Source organism: Meleagris gallopavo, chromosome 17 (assembly GCF_000146605.3).
Source record: "Meleagris gallopavo isolate NT-WF06-2002-E0010 breed Aviagen turkey brand Nicholas breeding stock chromosome 17, Turkey_5.1, whole genome shotgun sequence".
Lineage (NCBI taxonomy): Eukaryota > Metazoa > Chordata > Aves > Galliformes > Phasianidae > Meleagris > Meleagris gallopavo.
The window spans coordinates 3,727,392-3,749,154 of NC_015027.2; the positions used below are offsets into that span (position 1 = coordinate 3,727,392).

Consider the following 21,763-nt stretch of genomic DNA (forward strand, 5'->3'; position numbering starts at 1 on the left):
TGGGTTTGCATGAGCCTCATTAATAGATAAATCATAGTTTTATATAATGACTTGAGTTGGAAGGGACCTCAAAGTTCATCTAGTTCCAGTTCGCTTACCATGGACAAGAAACAACTGCAAACAGTTCTTGCCCATAACTACCCAAAACGAGCAAGGATAAATGCTAAAAAGCCTGGCTAAAGGGGGACATGAGCTGGATCAGCCAACTTGCATCTTCAAGACCAGCCTAAAGCCTGCATTTAAGGCTAGAATTTCTTTCATATGTATGTTTCTTGGATAAAACAGCCAAACTTAAGGTATGTTATTTTTATGTGATCAGCATGGTCACTAGTGAGCTCAGGATGGAGTCTTCACTGTTGCTAGGAGCAAGAAACATCTTGTTAGTATGGTACAGCATCATGCCTTGGGTGCCAGGTTGCTCTGATACCTGATGAGTATGAAAGAGTAACTAGGGTATGATGAATGTCTTAACAGTCCTACATCAGAACTGGAAATTTGGTTCCAGGATTGAAGGGAGGAAATTTTTTCTTTCTGCCTACTGTGTTTGGAATAGTTCTTAGAATTGTCTTTAGAAATTAACGTAATGCTGATTCTAGGTGGTATTAATGAAGTAATAGTGAAATATGCTAATCAAAAGGGCTTTTTTGTCTCTTAGGAAGCAGAGATCCTGAACACAGCTATTCTCACTGGGAAAACAGTGGCTGTCCCTGTCAAAGTGATCTCTGTAGAAGATGATGGGACCGTGACTGATTTACTGGAATCTGTGGAGTGCAGATCATCAGATGAAGATGTCATTAAGGTAGGCTCCTACTGCTTCATTGCACCAAAGGAGAGGCCCAACAAAACAGTCATGTTCTCTAATGTGACAAGTTCTTTCTTTTTCTAACTTTTATACTCCTGAGAAACTAAGGTGTATTATCACTGTTATGTGTAGATTGGTTCGGTGGAGCAATGAAACAAACAGGAAATTGCATATATTCCAATCTACGTGTCAAATACTTGGAACTGCCTGTCACTTCCCACCGTTGAAAAGTATTTTCAGAGTTCATTCTACCTCTGCTTTTTACTCTTCAGTTATGTGAAGTTATGGGTTGTGTGGGGTCAGGAAAGTTGGCAGCTGATCTTCTAGAAAAGGAAATAGTTCCTCTGAAGTTAGTTTGCCACACTGGCATAGGAATTGTGTGTCTCAAAGCTCATGTCTTTTCTTGATTCTAAGCTGGTCATGTACTGCAAACATTAGCTTTGAAATTGTGATTCTCTGCAGCTAATAGAGTGCCCCACAGAAAGCACGTTGCCTACCAGTCATGGACTGGAAACTACTTGATAAGACACTTGACCAATGGATTTACTCTGTACAACAGCTATGTAGGCTGATCTCCTTTGAAAGAGAAGGAGCAGCAGACAATATAACAGCAGTCGTACCTTTTACTCTCAGTGTATCGTTCTTCAGTAAATGATGAGGAGACATCTTGCAGGAAGATTTCTAAGCCACCATTTTTGTTGAAATCTTAGGGTCAGGATGGACCCTCAAGAGGTGTACTGATTCATGAAGACATTCATCTTGTACCAGTAAACATTGAAAGTTTATAAGAAGCCCTGAATATTTCTGCTCAGGTTGGTTAATGGTTCATGTACATTAATTGTAGTGGAAGCCACAGTCGACCGTGATGATTATTGAGATACAGTGGAAGGCATTCCAGCATGGTGACAGAAATGTTGGCTCATGTACAGCAGCTTATATGCTTTTGCAAACTTATGCATGACTGTCACATGAGAAGACAAAATGAGAGACATGGCTACAAATAAACGTTCTTTCTTCTTTTAACATAACCAGCATGTCACAAAATGATTAAAAATACTTATACCACCCCTCCAGCTGCTGGAAACCACTGTTTTCCCATTAACTTTTGTGAACTGCACCATATTGAGGACTTGGCCTTTGTGAAATTTGCCTTAGACTAAAACTGACTGGAATGCTAAGCATTCTTCATCTTACCTTCGTTCATTTTACTTTAGATTAAAATGGCTGAGGGTATTGTTTATCTCCAAGCAGGCCTCTCAGGGCCCCATTAGCTGAAAAAGACTCTTCCTGGTGGAGGTAGTTGTCTTTAAAGGAAAAGAAGAGTGCAGGCGCTTATTTATTACTGTCATATGGGAGAACTGTTGGAAGTTTGATATGTAACTTTATGTCACAGAGGGAATGACAACCTGGAGCAGGGTAATTGAAGAATAGAGCTGGGTAGGGATTTAAATGATCTCCCTTGCACTTTTTCTAAACAGATTTAACTTTTTGTCAAAATGTTGTAAGGTTGATACTTATTGGACTTGTTTTAAGCAATTTCTTCATGATAATTTCTTTTACACAAGATGAGCCCATGCAATTTAGAAGTCCATCTTCTCTTATGTTTTCATTTTAGAATCTACTCAGGTCTTCTATTTATCTGAATAGCCACCATGCTGGCATTTTCTGATTAAATGTCTTTCTTACTGTCTTAATCTAGACAACCTTTTTGCTTCTATGGAGCCCCCTAGAATCTGATAAATCTGCCAAATACAGCAAATTGATGAACTGAATCTAAGTTTTAAAATATAAAGAAATAATTTGTTTTTCTTGCCTTGTGTTGTGGAAGTTAATGAGCTAAGTCTTCACTCACATAAATTAATTAACTTTTCAGTTTATTCGGAGAGCTGGAAAAATAATTTGAAAGCAAATATATCATTTGGAATATATTTTAAACATTAATTTTATTTTCTGCAGTTCTTGTTTATCAAATTGTTTTGTTTTGGCCTATATAAATCTCCAACTGTTTTGGTGTATAACATGTTCATCTCTTACCCTGGCAAAGAACTTAAGGTGGTAATACTTCCTATGTATATATCTGCCATCCGTAAATTCATTAATGTACCTATAAAAGTTTGTGTGCTTCTGATGTATATACCCTTTCACATTGATGCCTCGATGTGATGTGATGTGATGCCTTGACATCACACTGATGACAAGACCTACATCAAATAGAAAACCTAGTCAGAGATAAGATGTTCCAGGCTTCTACAAACATCCCACTAAAGTTCACTCCTCTGCAGTAGAATGGCAGATTTCAGGAGCATTAAAATGAGTCACTGCTTTAAAGTGAGCTTTTAATTGAAAATGTCTGAGTTTTCAGTTTACCTGCTCTGTTTCAGACCAAGCCTTATTCACAGACATCTTATGTAATGAAGATAAAGTTATACAATTAGTGGCCAGCCTTCAGCATGCAACAGTAATTAGAGTTTCTATTCTCTGGGCATTAGAGAAAGGAAATAAAAAATGGGAGAAAATGTCTGCTCTGAATGCCCATTGAAATATAAAGTCTTAGGTTTCTATGTCTTCACTGTTACAGGTTTTTCAACACATCTGTCACGTAACATCTTTTATTCCTCCTGTTTTTGTGTTGTTTGATGAAGAATTGAAGCTCATTTTCCCTGCTGGTTGTTAGTATCCCCACTTAACTTCTAGTTACAGGAGCCACATTTATTACTCACTTCTTTCACTGCGGATTTCAAAGCACTTACACCAAATTGCATCTACCTGAACTCGGTTGAATAAGTCAGAGCAGAATTTAGTCCACTTAAACAATATCACTAATAGCAAAAGATGGTGTGAAATGATCTAGCCTACACTGATGGAGTAACCATTCCAAAATAAGGGAGGCAAATTACGGACTGTTTCACAAATGAGAATGGCCCTTTTTTAGCCTTACCAAAGCAGAGAAATCTCCAAAACATCACTTTTCAATGCCCTGCATTTTCAGTCTTTTCAGGTAGAGATACAGAACTGTTCCAACCCCATCTACGTGGTAGGTAGCTACTCCCAGTCAGGTGAAGGCTTAATAGCTGCTTTATTCTGATTGCTTCGGAATGTATGAAGGAGGTAACAAAGCACATGGCAGTTTCTAAGATATTACTTCAGACAAACAGAACTTCCAATAACGTTTAGCCTGGTTCTATCTGTGGCAAAATAACATCTTTCTAACCAAGTGATAGACTTAATAGAAACTGAAGTATCAGAGCATCTAAAACAGCCTGAAGCAAACAGTGTTTTAAAACATTAAATTTTTAGCAGCTGCTTCTCTTCTTCCTTACTCTGTGTGCACTACAGGGGAAAGTTGAGTTCTTTTAAAATTGGTGGAGTGACAGAGTATGAAATCAGAGGAGAAAATAGTCAGGTCCAGGATTTTACCTGCTCCCTGGTTTAGTATTGGCAGTTTCAGTGCTGTGGCTTCTGTCATGCACACCGCTGGGGACAGTCCATTTGAGATTCTTTCTGCAATTCAATCTTGGACACACGATGACACAAGTTTCCAGCTGGAAAAGGTAACCACCATGTGTGCAGGTGAAGACGTGGCCACAGAAATGGAGGTGCTGCGAAGATGCAAAATTTAGAAACAAGTGTATGAAGATTCCCAGTTTCCCTCCTATCTCTTAAGTTTAAGCCACGGTAAGAGTGACTTGAGTTGTGTGTTATAGCTTGATTGAGGTTAATAGCTCACCTGGTCCAAAGGAAGAAGCCTGTATTCATCCTGGCCTGTGTCTGTCCAGTGAGTCACTGGGAGGAGAGGACAGAGAGAGAAATGCAACCTGCAGTGGGGGTAGAGCAGAGCAGAAGATGAAGAGCAGCAAAGAGCAAGCCCCTGTTTCAGAAGCCACAGTCTATTCCACTAGCTAACCACAATGTGAAATATTCAGGAGAGGCTGTCACAGAGGTTTTATTGCTCAGGGTTCAGAGCATCCAAGTGGAAGGGAAAAGTGGATGTGGTCAGTGTAGTTTGTTGTATGATATCAAAGAAGATACTTTCCCATCAGCAAATGGGATTTTGTTTAGATTGATCACTTGCACAGAATGTGGTCGTTTAGGGCTGAATTTATGGAAAAATAAATCTTTGCCTTGGGGTTTGGGTGAAGATCAAGTTCAATCTGCCATGGTTTTCCACAATATAATGTGGTTTTTCTCAGCAGATGAACTGCCTTGTTTCATTCCAAATAACTTTGATCTGTCTTGAAACAAACATTTGATTTAAGTCAGCAAATGGATGTTTTTATTTTCTGCAATGTCTAAACATTTCATTTTGATAGAAAATGATGAAATCATGTCCTGTCATTTCAGCTCAATTTCAGTATTCCTGACATCAAAATCTTTCTGAACTTTTTACCTTAAGAGGAAGCAACTGTGAGAAAGAAAATACTTTTCCTGGTCTGATCTAGTAAACGGGACAAACTCAGAAATACACAGTACTCAAAAATTGAGTGCTGGTGATGTTACTTTTCAAGGTAGAAGGAACAATGCTAGTATCTCTCTGGTATGAAGAGCAGACATGGCAAAGATGAGTTCTGAATGTACAAATGATGTAACAATCCCACGTCTTTCAGGAATCATCCAAAACTCACCCAAAGGTTTATTGGTGGAGTTATTAGCCTTTTTCTCATCACCCATATTGAACATCCCACTATGAGTGGGACAGTTGAGTGCATAATTCTTGAAAAGGAACTTTTTCCAAATTCTGCAGAAGACACCAACAAGTCTGTTTTATGGGAAAGGATGCGTGTTCTTTTTGAGCCATGATGATAATCTTTCTTTCTGTGGTATTTCTGTTACATTGTGGGGACAAATGTGTTTATATACATAAGAACAAGATAAAAGTAAAGAATACCAAAACAGATGTCAAAGAGGATCTAAGTGAGGAATTCTGTTGAACACGGAGTCGGGGCTCATGGCTTCATGGCTTCACTTCTTAGTCACTGATATCGACAGTTTATGATGAGAGGAAGACAGCTAGTAGTCAGCAGTGATTGTGAGAGGTTCGAAAGAAACTATAATGACCAGGCTTGTAGAGCTGTTCTTATTGCAGAAAGGTAATTTCAAATTTTTCTTCTTCTATTTTTTGCTGATGTTGGAGAAGAGGTAGCTTTTGAGTACAAAGATTTGAAATTCTGGAAAGTGTTCGATTTCATAGCTTGAGCATTGGAATGAGCTGGCATTGTATAGGCATTTCCCTGCTGTCATATTGCTAGTCTGATGCCATCCATGTGGAAGGCTTATCCTGGTCCTGTGCCTTGAATCCCTCTAGTGAAGATGCTTGGGAGCTGTGGTGAATATAATCTTCCAAGTGTTTTGCCTATTTCTGAGAGTCAGATTTGTACAGCAAAAAAAATACCCATGTAGAAATGTCAAAATCAATTCCCCTTTCAATGGGGATTATGTGCCTTACTTTTTTCAGCTGCTTTCAAAACTCAATTCATTGTGTGCTGTATCCCAGTGCTGAGAAGTGCTCCATCATCTCAATAAAAAGAGATTGGATGACCTCTAGAAGGACTGATGTGAAGACAAAGTAGGGAGCAGACAAGCTGAATACAAAAAGAAATTTATTTTCTTCTCTATTCCACTGGGCTAAGCCAGCAGTGCCTTACTGAAGCGCATGATGTTGCACTGATATAAATGAAAGCTAAATTGGGCTCAGAGCATCCAACAGCACCTGTCTCCAAAACTGAAACTGACATTAATCATTATAACCTGTGATTCTTTAAAAAGTTCCCTTTAGCTTTAATACTCATTGTGTTATTCAGTTGCAGTGCCTGTCTGCCACTTTCTTTTAGAAGATGTGCTTTTTATAGCTTTTGGTGCCTGCTCTAAGCCATCCTCCAGACCATGTGCTGCTTTATTGCTACGTAGTAAATAGTTACAAGATGCCATATTGTCCTGATTTCAGCTGGGATAGAGTTAATTTTCTTCCTAGAAGCTGCTATGTAGCTGCGTTTCGAATTGAGGATGAGAAAAATGTTGATAGTAGGCTGATAGCTGCTGCTGAACAATGCTGCACAAAGCCAGGGATGCTTCAGCGCCTCGTGCTGCCCTGGCAGTCAGAAGCTGGGAGTGCACACATGGTTCAGAGGGGACACAGCCACTGCCTGTAAGTGTTTGGTATGCTGAGATCAAAAGGACATCATGAACTCAGGACTTATAATGATGTCTAGTGCTCACTTCATAGGTAACGAATAAAGAGCCTGCACAAGTGGTTAATCTTGGGTTGGGATTTTAAGCATTACAGATCCTAATAAGGGCTCAGTCTGCATACATTGTGTGACTTTTGATTTTCGTTTCATTTGCCTGTGCCTTAATAAGATTAGATAACAATTGGAGAACCCATCGGATAGGTTTTCAGATGCTATATTGAAATGTGCTGGTGGTAATGCAGGCTTTGGCATATGCTTTTGGATGTGACATCGGTGTGCTATTGTGGTCTTTGGCATGCCATTTATTTGATCTATCTTAGCCTAGACACATACAAAAGATATATAATGGTTTTGAATTACCTTGACAGATAAAGAGCATTAATATTAAATCCTTGAAAAGTGCTTTGAGATCTCTGAATAAAACGTACCCTCTAAGCATCATCATTATGTTTGTTAATAATATTCATACCCCTAACTAGGACAGAGCACAGGCTATTTAGGAAGCACTCCTGTTAAACTTAACTTAATCGCAGCACATAAAAATAAATGTCATGATATAGTATTACTGGCTGAGTAAGGATTTAGAAACATTTTCAAATTTCTTTTATAACAGAGGACATGCAGATCTGCTGACTGAAAATTTCTTCCATTTTATCCAATATGGGTAATCTTTTAACTCTTTTCCTGGAGCTGAACAGATAAGGACATCAGGCCACAAGCTAAACAACTTTGTCTTAGGCAAGATAGGATGAACTTCTCTCTCCAGTCTCTGTTGATGCTGTCATGACTAACACCCAGCTAGCAGTATGCAGCCCTTAACTCAGCCTCATCTTTCACTCCTCTTGTGGTTCCACAGTAGCTATCCTGTTGTTCCATACTGTCTATTGCTGTTACTTATTTGGTCCTTGCCATTTCTTAAATATATTTCCGTTTTCCTGTCCTTACCTACCCTTTGAGTTGTCAGCTTTTAGCCTTCTTGTATCAGTGCCCTTGGTAACCTTTTCTGAAAACTTCCAGACAATGAAATATTCAGCGGTATCCTAATGTCTCCTAAGGCCCATATATGGCTCACGCAGTTTCTTATTCAAGAAGATCTCAACTTCCTCCTAGAGAGCGAGGTAAGCTTGGGCAGAGTCCAGATGTATCCTATGAAGGGCCAATTCATCCTTTCTATGAGATATTTTTGCTGTACAATAATCAAATTAAAAAAAATAACAAATGCTGTCCTTAAGTACTTCAGCAGCCGTGTGTTTCAGAGGCAGATGCTGTGGAGTGGTTTTCTTCTGTCAAGTGCAGTGCAGTCCTGGCCTGTGTGCTCAGCTCTTCTCTGCTTTCCCATTCTGACATTCAGCTACCCGCTTACTTGTTCTCTTTGCAGTTATTTATAACATTGATGTAGTGTTTCTGAAAGACTTCCAGGAGCATGAGAAGGTAAACAAGTAAAGCACATCTGAAAAATGCTTTTAGATGTCAGAATACAAGGGGTTATCTGAGTCCAGTTTATTTTAATAAATAATTATCTGTAACAGTCTCATTCTTTACACGTGAGAGGATCTGGTCTCCTGCATACTCTGAGGTTGTGGCATGGGTGCTGTATTTGTTTGCAGGAGACAATGATGCTATTATTTGTCTCATATCATCTGCCCATAGAAATGCTGAACAACTTTCCAATTTCAGCCACATTTTGCATTATTACTTTAACTTATTGTTGGATTGGAGCTATTTAAGCACCAAATCCAATTGATTTTACCAGAAATTACAAACTTAAAGACTAACCATAACTGTTCTTAATGGTTATTCAATTTTATTTAAAGTCTAAACATGAATTGTGAGGAACAGATGGGATTTCAGAGGAAGTTTATATTTTCTCCCAACTTATATAATCTCTTCTTTCTAATTAATCTTAATTTAATTGAAATTGACTATCACTCAAAGGAAGAAGTCAGGCCCAGTCTCACACACATATACAATTTCTGCTGATGATTAGATCTCATTTCTGCCACTGAAAATCCGAAGTGAATGCAGTTTAGTTAATGAGATTGCTTTGGACTTTATTTGATGATCAGAAAAGCCTGCTCCTTGCAGAGAATATTTTTTGTGTCTATGTATGGCTCTCACCATCACTAGAGGGTTTGGCATCAGCTTAATGCTAAAAGCAAAGATCAGCCCGAGCCAATTTTAGCTGTTTCAGTGCCATAGCCATAAGTCAGCACATGTTTCCTTGAAAGTTCTTCACACGTTTTGATGACGCCGAGCTGAGTTTCAAGCTTGTAACAAATCTTGAAAGCAGCTGTTTCCCTAGGGCTGAGAATTTCATCACAAGGATTTCACACAGTTCTGTAGACAGGATAGGAAGCAGTCCCTCTGGCAATACTGCTGTACATACTATGCTAATTTTTGAAGACACCTTGACAACTAGTTTTCCAAATTGTGCCCTTTGTTGCCAAGTTAAACAATGTATGTGTCGAATCCCATCTCCCACTCTCACTCTTCTAAGCAGATTCAACTGGGCTACATTCATTGATATTTATTTCTTTGGATCTCAGGCTGTGGGAAAGCTGTGCACAGGTATGAGTAACCTCTTCCTGCGTTCTTAGCATCCAGATCCGACAGTTATCATTTGATCTCACTGTTTCCTCCATTGGCTGGATTGGATTGCTTGTTGTTGTTGAGACTCTGAGAAAACAGACATAAAACAAGATGTTGAAATTAAATGTGTGCCCACCACAGAAAAAATGTAGAAAAGGGAATGTGGAAATTACCAGGGGGCATGAATCAAGATGATTCCAGGATAAGATGAACTGGGAGAGGACGTCCTTTACTTAGCAGCACAGGGAGCAAATCAAGAAGTAATGTTTTTAGTGCTGTAAGGAGAGGAGTTATGTGCAGTGGAAGAGTCTCTTTCTCACTCTGTCATCAGCAAAATATGAGTCATATGCTTTACATACAGTCAAGGGTGAAATGCTCAGCTGTTTGCAAATTTCTACTTTAAAAAATTGTGTGTAGTCAGATACTTTTGCCAGAGGTTGCTATAATATGTCAAGACTATGACAATTCTCTAAGGCCATAAACTACCCCCATGGATATCTCTGGATTTGGTAGTAATTGACTTTGTCTGTTCTGTCGTTTACTCTGTTTTTTTAGTGAAATGATCCAAGGAAGAATTAGAAAAACAACTTGGATTATAATATTGAGGTTTTGTCAGTGATGTAAGGTCACTGAGCTTGCATAGTCTAACTGGAGTTAAGCACTGGGCTTCAGGTTTTATGGAAAATATAATTCAAGAGATCATTTTAGGTGCAAGATCAAGATGAAATCTGTACTTCTCCCTGGCAAAGTCTGACAGCAAGCATGCCATGTCCCACCAGCTCTCGGGAAAGCTCTCATTCCCCAGTCAGCTGCAATAAGTTGAGGATGTTCTGCTGAATCCTCAAATTTATCATAATAATATAATATGTAATAATTACGCTTTTCTTTTTCAAAATGATTCAGATGCAAACCCTCTGTTCAGCCCCACCTGTTATCTGTAGCACACAGGATGGAATTAGTAGAAACGCTTTTATGTTTTCTGGAACCTGGTGTCTGTATAGATCGGTTTTCTGCTATCAGATTTTATGGGTGCTTCAAGGCTGCCCTACGGTTTTAATGAGTTTTAATGAGCTAAATGTTAACGAGACTATCACTCAGGCAGGCCTCACTGGATCTTGGCATTTTTCTCTTCCTGGGAATGCCCCTGAAGCTCTTCTGTCAGAAGCTGACACTGCAGTGACCACTCCAGTTATTTACAAATGGAAACACCTTTTATATTTTCTGTACTCTTTGTAGCATGACAGGAGTGCAGGTGAGCCAGAGATATGGGACCAAGAGCAACTGAGTACATCTCCTAGGTCTGAGATGCTCCCTGCTTATCTAGAAAGGGAAATAAGGGAAGAAAGTGTTGAACATAATGGGATTCTGCCTGCATTGGTATAATCATAAAACAGAGCCAGATTACTGAGAGTGGTTTGGTTATAAGGGTGGAAATGGGAATAAAATGAATGCCACTTTCATAGGGAATGGGACACCACCATGATCTCCCACTGTCTAATTGTCTGTTCCACTAAACACTTATCTAACTAGCCTGGGGCTTTTGTGGGGTTGCATCAAGTCTTTCATTTGTTAGAGTCATATTATTCCCTTTCACGTGAAATGTAGCTCAAAATAGAGAAAAGAGCAGTTTCTAATTAAGCTCCTGCCTAGATCCATTATAGCTTCTGAAGTGATTGGAACAGGGAGATAAAGAACTATAATGAGCCCGGTATGTAAATATAGATGTAAAGTTTGTTTGGAGGGATGGAGGTTAGAGGCCAGATATCGTGAAACCAGACATAAAGCCTCTGGGTAGAAATTCAATCAGTGCATTAGTTATCATGGATTTTCATAAAAATAAAGTAATAATGCACATTCATGTTTCAGTTCATAAATGTGAAGTGACAGGCTATGACTTAGCCACTGAAATGATATTATAGACCCAAAAAAAGAATAATAGAGGAAATTGAGAAAGCAGAAGAGAGGGTTCTAATAGAATTGAGCATTGGTATAAATAAAAATCATGAAAGGGAGATTGATTTAATGCAAGATACGAATGTCAGAAACTCAAGGTGTTAAAAAGATCATTGGCTCATCTGGTAAAGAATCCCTAAGGCTGCAAAACTTCTGGCTGAAAGAGCCAGATCTGCTTGAAGTGGATGAACGTGCTTTAAAATTGTATGAGGAATAATGTATTGGGGGGAACACGTTTCTGCTCCACACACAGTTCATTAATAAGTTGTGCAGAAGAGGAAGAAGCATATATTGATCCACTGGAAAATTATCTTCTCTTGCCTGCATTGATAGAAGACTTAAACGTAGATATGGGAGAGAGAAATTGTTTTAATCCAAAAAGCCTAACTAGCAAACATTTTCTTGCTAGCTAGTTATGAAGATTTGGAAGAAAACAAACTTAGTGAAATGAGTTGGCCAGGCTGCATCTGTGATTGGTGTTTTGTACATAAAAACAGGTAGGACAGGCACAGATGTCATGTGAGTGATGTCTCCATTTAAGTGTCTGCTAATGTGGAAAGATTTATTTTAACTTGTGAAAGTCTTTTAGGCTTCACTCATACCCATCTATCACTGCAAAGAAGCTAAAATCTGCCTTGTTTGCACATGTCTGAGGGAAGAAGGCTCAAAGTTCCAGATGTAACTGTGCTAAGTTCTCCTCACAGTAGCTGAGAGTGACAGAACAACTCTTTTTTTGGTACTGGTTTGTGTAAAAAAAATGTAGCAGCCAGTAAGTTGGAGTGTGGCTTGGTTCCCTTCAGTCCTACAGGCATGAGTAACTACACATTGAGATTTTGGAGCTGTCATAGTTCTGTTGATAGTTTTGCATCTTTAATTTTCCCTTCATTATATGAAGTTCTACTTTTCAAACAAACAGCAACAAAAGTCTTGGGAAGGCTTTTAACAGCTGGGTGCCAGTGGGGAAATGTCCATATACCTGCACAGGGTCTGGGCGCTGCACAGCCAAAAGAACCCAGGGAGGAACTGTACATGTCCTGAAATTTTCTCTTTTTATAACATGATTTTTCATGGTGAGGATCACCTCTGCTTCTGAAAAAAAGAAAAATCTGAATAACCTTAGTGAGTCCCTCATATCATCTTCCTGGGGCAGACAGCCCTCATTGACCTGAGGGTGAAATAGGAAGTGAAATGGCTCACCTACAAATCTCACAGCAGATAATGAATTCCCAGGGCCGTTCAGAAGGTTGTGTGGAGCCTGTGGAACACCACCTGCTGTAAGGAGGCAATCCCTCTTTGTCAGTCTTGCCTTCTCTATGAATTGATGAGCAGCAATCATCAAATGCATGCAACTTTTTTCATAGCAGATCTTGAGGCTTAGTGTAAATGAGCAATGGCACAAGAGGATAGTTGGCAGGGCACCAACAAAACTTGTACTCTGCTGCCAGTGACAAATGTATGCTTAGCCAACACGGTGATACCAAATCAGCCCAGCCTCTGCTCTGCTTTGAGTGAAAAAGTCTGTGATCAATTGGAATTGCAGTAGCAGTTTGGGCTCTGTACAGTTGCAGTAATATTTAGCCCTGTCATCTGTGGTCTGCTCAGCCCACTGATGAGTGTGAAGGATAAAACCAGGGCGGTCTCCTGCCAGCTCGCCGTGCTCAGAGCTTGGCATTAATATGTGCATTTTTCCAGGGAACTTTACATATAGTTGGGCTGTCCGGTTTGTTCACATTGTTTGGAATCAAGAGAAGGCACAGCTGCCCAGCTGCTCCAGGTGCCTGCCATTCAGGCCAGGGTATGCTTCTGCAGGGCGTCTGTGGATTAGCATAAGTGAAGCAGTAAAGTCTGATGAAGCTGAGCATGTCTGGCACAACACCAATGCTAAATACGTGTGTGTTGTTGGGCTTTGGCCATGAAGTCTTTGTAAAAGAGCAAGAGTATCTGAAATGCCAGAGATATGACAGGCTGCTCTGTCATTGGGGTTGGGAGCTCTGTAAAGGAGTGAAGGCATCACTTGTCCATCAGAATCTTGAATCTGAAATTCCTGAAGATCTTTGTGAAAGCAGCTCCTCTCACCCTTACCTTCCCGTCTCCATTAATGTTTTCACAAATGGTTGTTTGGAGATGGATATAACTGTCTTTGAAAGGAGATGAAGTTCTATTCAGTGCACTGCAGGACTTGATCAGGTTTTTCAATTTAACTATTAATATAATTCATTTCTAAACACTCAGTCCATGCAAGATGTGTCAGGGCAGCAGGGCAGTATCCTTTCAGGTGGAGTATCCTGCCCACAATCTGGCTGTTTTTCCTTTAGGTTGTTTGAAGATAGTTCAGATAACAAAATTCAGGACTCACCTTGATTTAACAGTGAACAGATACAATGTGTGAGTGCTTGTCAGGTTGGAAAGTGTGTGAAAGCAACTGGAAGATCAAAGCAGCATGACTCCTATCAGAGTCAGTGGGGAACAAGCAACTGAAATCTTACAAAATGCTTACAAATTGTCCTTTACCTTCCCTTCCCTGTCCTCATGTAGGCCAGTTCTTGGTATGTTTTATTGAATGTGTCCCAATTGTCCTTTCATGGAAAGTGAAAGGAAGCTCAAAGCAGCTGTAGGCTCAGGTTAGCAGCAAGATCAACTGTTTTGAACTTGAAGGCCAAATGGCACCTTGACTGCAGAGCCACGTAACCCCATTAGTTACATTATGGGTGACAGGGAGAGAGCTAGAGCACAGTTTGGTTTTCTCTTTGGTTATAGTGACAAAAGCCAAAGTTTTTCTCACCTCATATCCACCCCTAGTGTGTTTTAAAAACTGTTGTTGCTTTGCTGACTGTTAGCCCCAAGCACATCACAACCTATGTCCCATGTGTCTGGTCTGTTCTTTCCTGCCCTGTAAGATCCTAGGCATGAGGCACGGATACTTGCTCTTCCCACATCTATGACTGCCTCTTTCTGTACACTTATATTACAGTAGCAACTTTATCTCCCAGCAGTACTGAACTTCAGTGACCAAGAACTGCAGTTCCCTGTTGCAGATAGTCCTGTGGCAATCTAAACAGCTAGAAATAAAACATTAATGAACAAAATGAGCAGATAACGAACCTTTTCTGAAGTCAAATGGCAGAGGAGAAATAGAAATTGCTTCACCAATCCTCAGCTGGACTTCTGTCCATTCTGTCAGTGTTTTTGTGTCATAAATTTTTCTAGGATGTATGTGAGAGGAATCAGTTTCTGGCTTGGCTTTCCTATTTGTGTTTTCATGTTTTGCTTGATCATCCTCAAATTTCTGACAAACAAGGCCTCAATTCCAGCCCCAGAGAGCATTTGCATGTAGCACATTGTGACCAAGGGGAAGCCACTTAAACACTGCATTCCTTCAGTTGCACATTGAGGATAATAATATCTATGCCATATAAACATATATTTGTATGAAAAAACACATATACACACACTTATGTCCACTAAGCTTTGAGATTTCACTCTCACTTTGCAAATGTAATTTGCAAAGCACTGGAGAATTTTTTCTTGCAAAATGTTGAGACACTTAGCTAATAGGAATAGTTCAAACGTAGAATGTTCATCATCATCACCATTGTTATTATTATTTTATTCGAGTGAACAAAGAAAGAGATGCAGAAATGAAATAATATTGATCTGCAGTAATTTAACTGATCCTAAATCAGGTCTTTGTTTAGCTGCGTGAGGAAAATAAGATGCCTTTGCTCCCATCTTTTTAATATGTTTTTTGCTTGAATTTTCTTGATTTAATGAAAATGCAATCAATTTTCAGGCAATGTCTTGTCTTGCACATCAGAACACAAAAGCAATGTACGTTGTTGTCACTTTTGCTATAAATACAGGTTAGTGTAATATGCTTAGTGTTTTTTCACATCTTATTAGGAAAGAAGAGATTATGAAATAGCATTTGCTTTGTCTATGTGCTGCAAACTTATTTAATTGCATTTGAGGAGCATTAATTATGTTGCCGCAAAGACTTCATTCTAAGTCATAGGAAGGGTACTGAACACTGGAGTCTGCTTTTGGCTCCTGTTCAGAGGAGCTCGAAGGGGTGGCTTTCACATCATCTTTTAGTGTCCAAAATACACTGCAGACAGAGAAGTTGTACATTACGTGGTTCATACCTCAATATACAGCTTAAAAATTGCTAAAGGTTTTGAAATGGGCTGAGGGGGGCACTGGTGTGGAAACCATTCCTTTTTTCCCCACTGCTGTCACAAGACTGATCTTTCCCCTTCCTCTACTCTGTTATTTTTACCTAATTTTTTTCTTTGCTCTTATCTTTCTTGAATTGCATCTATTTATTTCAGAAAATTTTCTATACTATCAAATCATTCTGAATGCTAATCCTGTTCACTGAACTACTTAATACCCCTCCTGCTTGGCATGATCTGCAAGTTTAATGAAATTAATTAAATGGAAATTAAACTAAAGACTCCCATTGACTTCAAGGGGCATTGGAGTGAACCCAAACTGTCTTACATCTTTAAGAAGTGGTTCAAATGAAATACACTTATTGCTTTACAAGCCATTTTTGTAAGGGAGAAGACAGATGCATGCTGAATAATTCAGAGTCATTGTTGCTGACTGAGAGAGATTTAACTAATTTATCAAAATAATGACCTTTGTTCACAAAGGGGAGCAAGTGCCTTTGGATTGTTTCTGTCCCCAGAGGGATGCTGAAGGAGCCTGGGTTTTGCTCAGCACCACTGCAAGGGGCTTGTGTGGGAATGTAAAATGAACAGTGAACATTAGCAGCAGCAACGTTTGCAAGTGGTTGGAGGTATGGTAGAGTGATGATGAGATTTTCTTGAAGACTGGTGCCACTACTCACTGTGTGGGAATCTGGGGGATACCAGGATCACTCCCATCCTATTCCCAGCACGCACACATAGATTCATTGCTGCTGTTTCTCACCCTCTCCAATAAAACAAAACCACTGGGCACTGAGAACTTGACATCTTCCAGAAATTATTGCAAAGAGAGCATGCACCCAGTAGAAGAGGTAGAGCAAGAGCCCTGCATGGAGTTTGTTTGATAAGCAAGCTGAGGGCAGCTTTTTGGAGAGGAGTTTGCTAAAAACTGGTGGGTCAGGCAGTGACCATGGCCACCAGCTGGCCAGCCATCAGCACAGCCTGACATCTTACTGGTGTGAGGGGCAGCAAGCTCACAGCAATGTGCCATTTTGCAAACTAGTAAGAAAGTTATTTATCTTCAGTTGTTCAGAAATAGGCATCTCTAATAAGAGAAGGTTGTGATAGTAGGTCAGGCAAGGACAGAAATCTCCTCATTGCTCTCACATCCTAACCCACAGCTCTGGTGGGAAAGGACGTGTTCTCCCATTCTAATATAAACTTTTCAGTATATAACTTTTATAGTGAATGTGGTTTGGAAAGCACTCTCTGGCATTTCAGTCTGTCCATGCTAGCTGATGCCAGCTTTCCTCTGATACTTGTGTGTTATGGGTACAGTTGTGCTGTTGAAGCACTGCCTTGCTTATATGTTCCTCTGCAAATGATTTTTGGCTTAAAAAGCCATAGGTCTCTGTGAGAAATTTTTCATGCTTTACTGTTGCATTGTTTCTCTCCAGTCACTGCAAGGTGTTGGCCAGCTTTCCAGAGCTTGGCGTGCATGCATAAGTGTATCTATATAGCAACAGATTTTTCCTTTTTCTTCTAAGTGGTAATGTTGGATATCTGCCTACTTCCCAGAGCAAGAGAACTAGGCTTTGGCTGTGCAAATTCAGTGTCAGAGGAGGGCTGAATCTTCAAGACTGTTTGAAACCATCCTATTACCAAGATGGAAATATCTTTGTCCTTGTAACACTAACCTCGAAAGACTGCCATTGCTAAACACATTTCATCTCCTTTTCCCTGTGTTGAAGTGACTGAAGTGCAGTGCATTTGCTCAGGATGGTGTCTAAGTTACAAAAGTAATTTCAGCAGCATTCGGTCATTACTCTATTAAGCACCAGCTGAGCTGTGGCTTAACTCAAGAAGCTGCCTGCAGATCTGTGCTCATGGGACACTGAAGTCTGAGAACACTGAAGAGTTCAAACTCTCTTCTCTGCTTTCATCATGGCCTTCTCTTCTCCCTGCAGGGTCTTTTCATTTGCTTCTCCTGCATGGCTCTCACCACCTTTAAGTCAGTGGAGGTCTGGTTTCATGCTTGGCTTAGGTCAGACCAGTTCTCGGTGGTGTACCTCATGAAAATTTATGGATAACCCACTGCTTCTTAGAAAGAAATTTGAACAAGACTCTTCTTGTTCAAGGGCAGAAGTGCTTGCCCTTTAGGGTAGGATCAAAGCCTACCAGAATCAGAAAGAAGTCTGAGGTCTGGATGAAATCCTTGGGCAGAAATGTTACATCCCTAAAGCTCCAACCACTAATGATATTCTCTGAGGTAATAAGTGCTGTTGTCCTCACTTAATGAATGGAAGGTCTACTGAAGAGTGGTTCTTTGAGCATCCTATTCAATCTGTTGCTGGAGGGCCTGGCACGTCATCTGCTCATGGCACCTGTGGCATGCCAAGGTGCAGAGATGCCCAGGATAGTGAGTCTTCCCCTTTCCACATGACTGCCCTCAGCATTCTCCTGTCTTCCCTCCTTTATGGCTATTTTCGTCAAGAACGCAGCCCAAACTTCAGAATCCATTTGCAAAAGTCAAAGTGTCATTTCTGAGTTTTCGGTAACCACCTGTCGCCGCAGCACGAGCTGCATAATTAGAGCTGACAATCCCTGTCTAGAGATTTTTTGGAAGCTGAAAAAATGAGAATGTTGTCAAAAAAATAGCAATGCTTCCAGTCTGCAATGCAGTGATGGAGATGAATGATGAGTGATTCCAAGGAGGCAGAGCATATATCAGCCCAGTGCCTTTTGCTAACCAGTTTAGAAGTCTTAACTAGTTTAGAAGGTTTTACATTTCTCTTGTAGTCTTAAACAAAATTTATTTTTTAATGATTTCTTTGTTTCTCACTTTTTACTAAACCAAATAAAAAGCAAGTTCCATAGCAGCCATGCTTAACGCCTCAGTAACAGTGGTAATTCCTTTTGCATCAGTTGAACAAAAAAAATCTTTAGATGTTATTCATTTTTTAGTTTTGGAGACTCTTTAAAAGAGAATCTTATTTTTTCCAAGGGAAAAAAATAAATTTAATTGGAGTCAGTGGTGAATCATACTGTGTTCACCGTGCTGAGTAACATGCAAATTTTGGAATACGATATGAAGATTTTGTAGGTGGACAGTGACTTTCATTGCACACATTTCAGGGTAGAAATTGGTCAGCTGGTGAAGAGGGGATTTCTCTACAGGTGTTGCTTAATAGATATGTTTGTAACACTGTCATCTAGGCAGGCCTTTGGGAACTGAGCTAGGGACCTCCTGATTTAGAAGTTCCATCTGAAATAAAGAAGCTCAGTCCCATGTCTTGCCTGGCAGTGGGATCCTGCACTGCACAGCTGGGTGTGTGGGGGAGCTGCAGTTTTGTTTCCATTTCACCTATGCCATTAAGAGCAGCATAAATGTAATAGTCATTTGAATTTGTTCATGAAGTAGAGTTCTGCTTCACACTTGTACAGCCTATCAAAAATGAGTGGGTAAGGGTAGATGAGAAATGACTGGAAGTTTGTCTCAGGGTAATGAAGAGAAAAATAGGAGTTCCTTAGGACAGGCTTGTTAACATAATTATAATATATGTGATGGCAGTGCCAAAAAAGAGAACTCAACATAGTCAATGGAAATATTGTACTATGTAAATATTGCAGAGTTTGAGACAGTCCAATCTTTCCAACTGCCTATGCTGTTACGCTGCAGGGGTATCACCCAAAAAGAAAAAGTTCCCATGGCTGAGCCAGTTGCACCAGCACAGTGCTCCTGCAGGCAGCGGGCAGGGAACACCTGCCCCAAGGTAAGAGCTTGGCTTGGCAGAAGGATGCTCTGGTTCTGAATAACAAGTCATCGTTCTAGAAGAGCCCTGGGATTTTAGAATCCATTTCTTGACTTGCTTACAAATATTATGTGATGCCTTAGGCATGTCGGAGCTCCTTCACCTGCCCTTTCTGCATGTGGTGAGTTCCAGCAAATTCTCTGTTCCCTTCGCTGCTATGGAAGAATGTGGGAGTAACCTGAAGCACTTTGCCCTCCCTATGTATTCTCAGATCCCTGCCACATGTGGCTTTGCCCATTTCCCTCTCCCTCAAAGGGGACTCTCATGCATGATGCACAAAGCCCTTACAGTGGGCTATTTCAGGCACTGTGTGCTGCAATTCCCTTCCTCTCCACTGTGCTGCTTCACTGACCTGAGCTGACCAATGGGAGACTGTCTGTCCCCTGGTTCTGTGTCAGTATGTGTTCCATCCTATTTGCCCTCCATTGGCCCTCCTTCACTTGGCAGCCAGTATTTATCATAATTGCAGCCTGAGCATCTCCATTATTTCATGAGTGTGAAGCATCGTTGTTTTACTGCCATTATTCCTCTTTAAGCTTTCATGGAAGGAGGGGAGAAATGCCATTCTCAGCGTAGTGACAAACCATAGGGTACTTGATGTGTTTATCATTCTTCTCCCATTTTGCTTGGGCAACCACAGCGAGCGATATGGAGTTCATGTGGTTTTCAGATCAGGAGAGAGGTAGGAAGCTGTAACTTCATTAACGCTGGCAAGAAAGCGTTGTCACATTTGCTGCAGCCAACTGTGGCTTCTAAAACCTAAGCACGAGGTGGTGGGTTGAGCCCACAGTACTGGCGAGCCGTCAGACAGCACTTGTCTAATGGAACGTTGGCATTTCTGTGTGCCAGCACTGACATCCCCACGTCCCCATGATGTAGGGCAGCCGGTGCCGAGGCCGCTCCATCCTCCTGCTGACCGCGTGCTGGCAGCACTGATTTTTAACAGAGCATCCTCCTGCTGATCCCTGCTCTCCCAACACCAGGAGCAGCAGGTGGGCAGGAAGGCACCACCTTCCTTTTCCAGCTGGAAAGCAGGGACGGCAGCACAGCCAACAGCAATAGGAATGGCTGCAGCCACAGAAGGAGCAGAGGACAGCAGGAGTGAATGAAGCTGTTTGATTTCTCTTGGCTTTGCCCGCTTGCCAGGAACCCTATGGTGCATCCCACCAAGCTGTGCTGTGCTGATGGAGGGCTCTCGTTGGCTGCTGGTTCTTAGAATGGGTGGAAAAAGGGAAGGACTGTTCTCTAACTACAGAGAAATGTTAAGCAGAGGAAAAATGTACTTGTGTAACCCCAGCACCTTGTTTCTTATAAATTAAGCTTTGCAAAATCCTTGTAAAACAAGGGGAGAGTATTCCTCATTTTACAAATACATCACAAGCTCATTCAAGCCCAGATTCTTAAAGAGATTTAACCACAAATTCCCCTGAGTTCAATGGGAGTAAAGACTTCAATATCCTTGAGAGTACGAGTCTCAATAAATTATACACAGCTATCTTGTAAGTGTGGGTTGGGATTTAATCCCAGACTTCCAGAAAGGTTGTCCTGTGCCTTTGCACTCCTTTCTGCAAATGAAAATAGCACTATTCATTTCTCTAAAGATACTCCAGATTGCATGAAGTGATTGGATTTTAATTGAGCAGAGATTCTTGTGATGGTTTTGCTTTGAGTTGTGGCCCCAGCTGATTAAGCTTATTGGAGAAAATTTAATAGGATATATTCTCTCAGAATTTGTAGTTCTGTAAAAACAGTTTCAAGAAATTATGCTAACTTCTCTGGAATTTCATCTCTGAAAGAAAGAAAAAAAATACACGATAACAGGTTCCTGTTGTGTCAAAGAAACATCTTGTTTTGACATTTCCAAAGTGAAATGTTTTGATTTTTTTCATTTTAAAATAACTTCTTCCTTGATCTCATGGTATTTTTACATAATTTTAATCATTTGAAATTGAAATGAAACCAAATTTCATGACCCAAAAATGAAACCATATATAGGTGTCTTAAAAGCCTTCCTACAGTGAGGCTTCGTGCTGCAGGCAGCCCTACTGCCAGCTCTGGGTTAAGGAACCACCCCACATTCCCCAGAGACCCACAGCTCAGTGGGGACAATGAAGAAGCTGCTCTTCTCTCACTGCATCCTTGAAAAACACAAGTGCAAATCCACTGCATAGAAGTTTATCTGGTGGCTCTTAGCACTCAAAGTGAGTGCAAAGCTTGGGCTTTGGAGGGAAAAAATCCACCAAATTTATATACTCCAAATTTCAATCTTCT

The 21,763-nt window shown here is 40.4% G+C and overlaps 1 protein-coding gene across 1 annotated transcript in view; it reads left to right on the plus strand.

The window, feature by feature from the left end:
• Positions 1-21,763, plus strand: part of LOC100549382 (transmembrane protein 132D) — a 193,655-nt gene that overhangs the window by 155,283 nt on the left and 16,609 nt on the right. Inside the window, 1 exon segment of the mRNA XM_031555950.1 lies at positions 656-799. Within this exon segment, the coding sequence (XP_031411810.1) occupies positions 656-799 (144 nt within the window).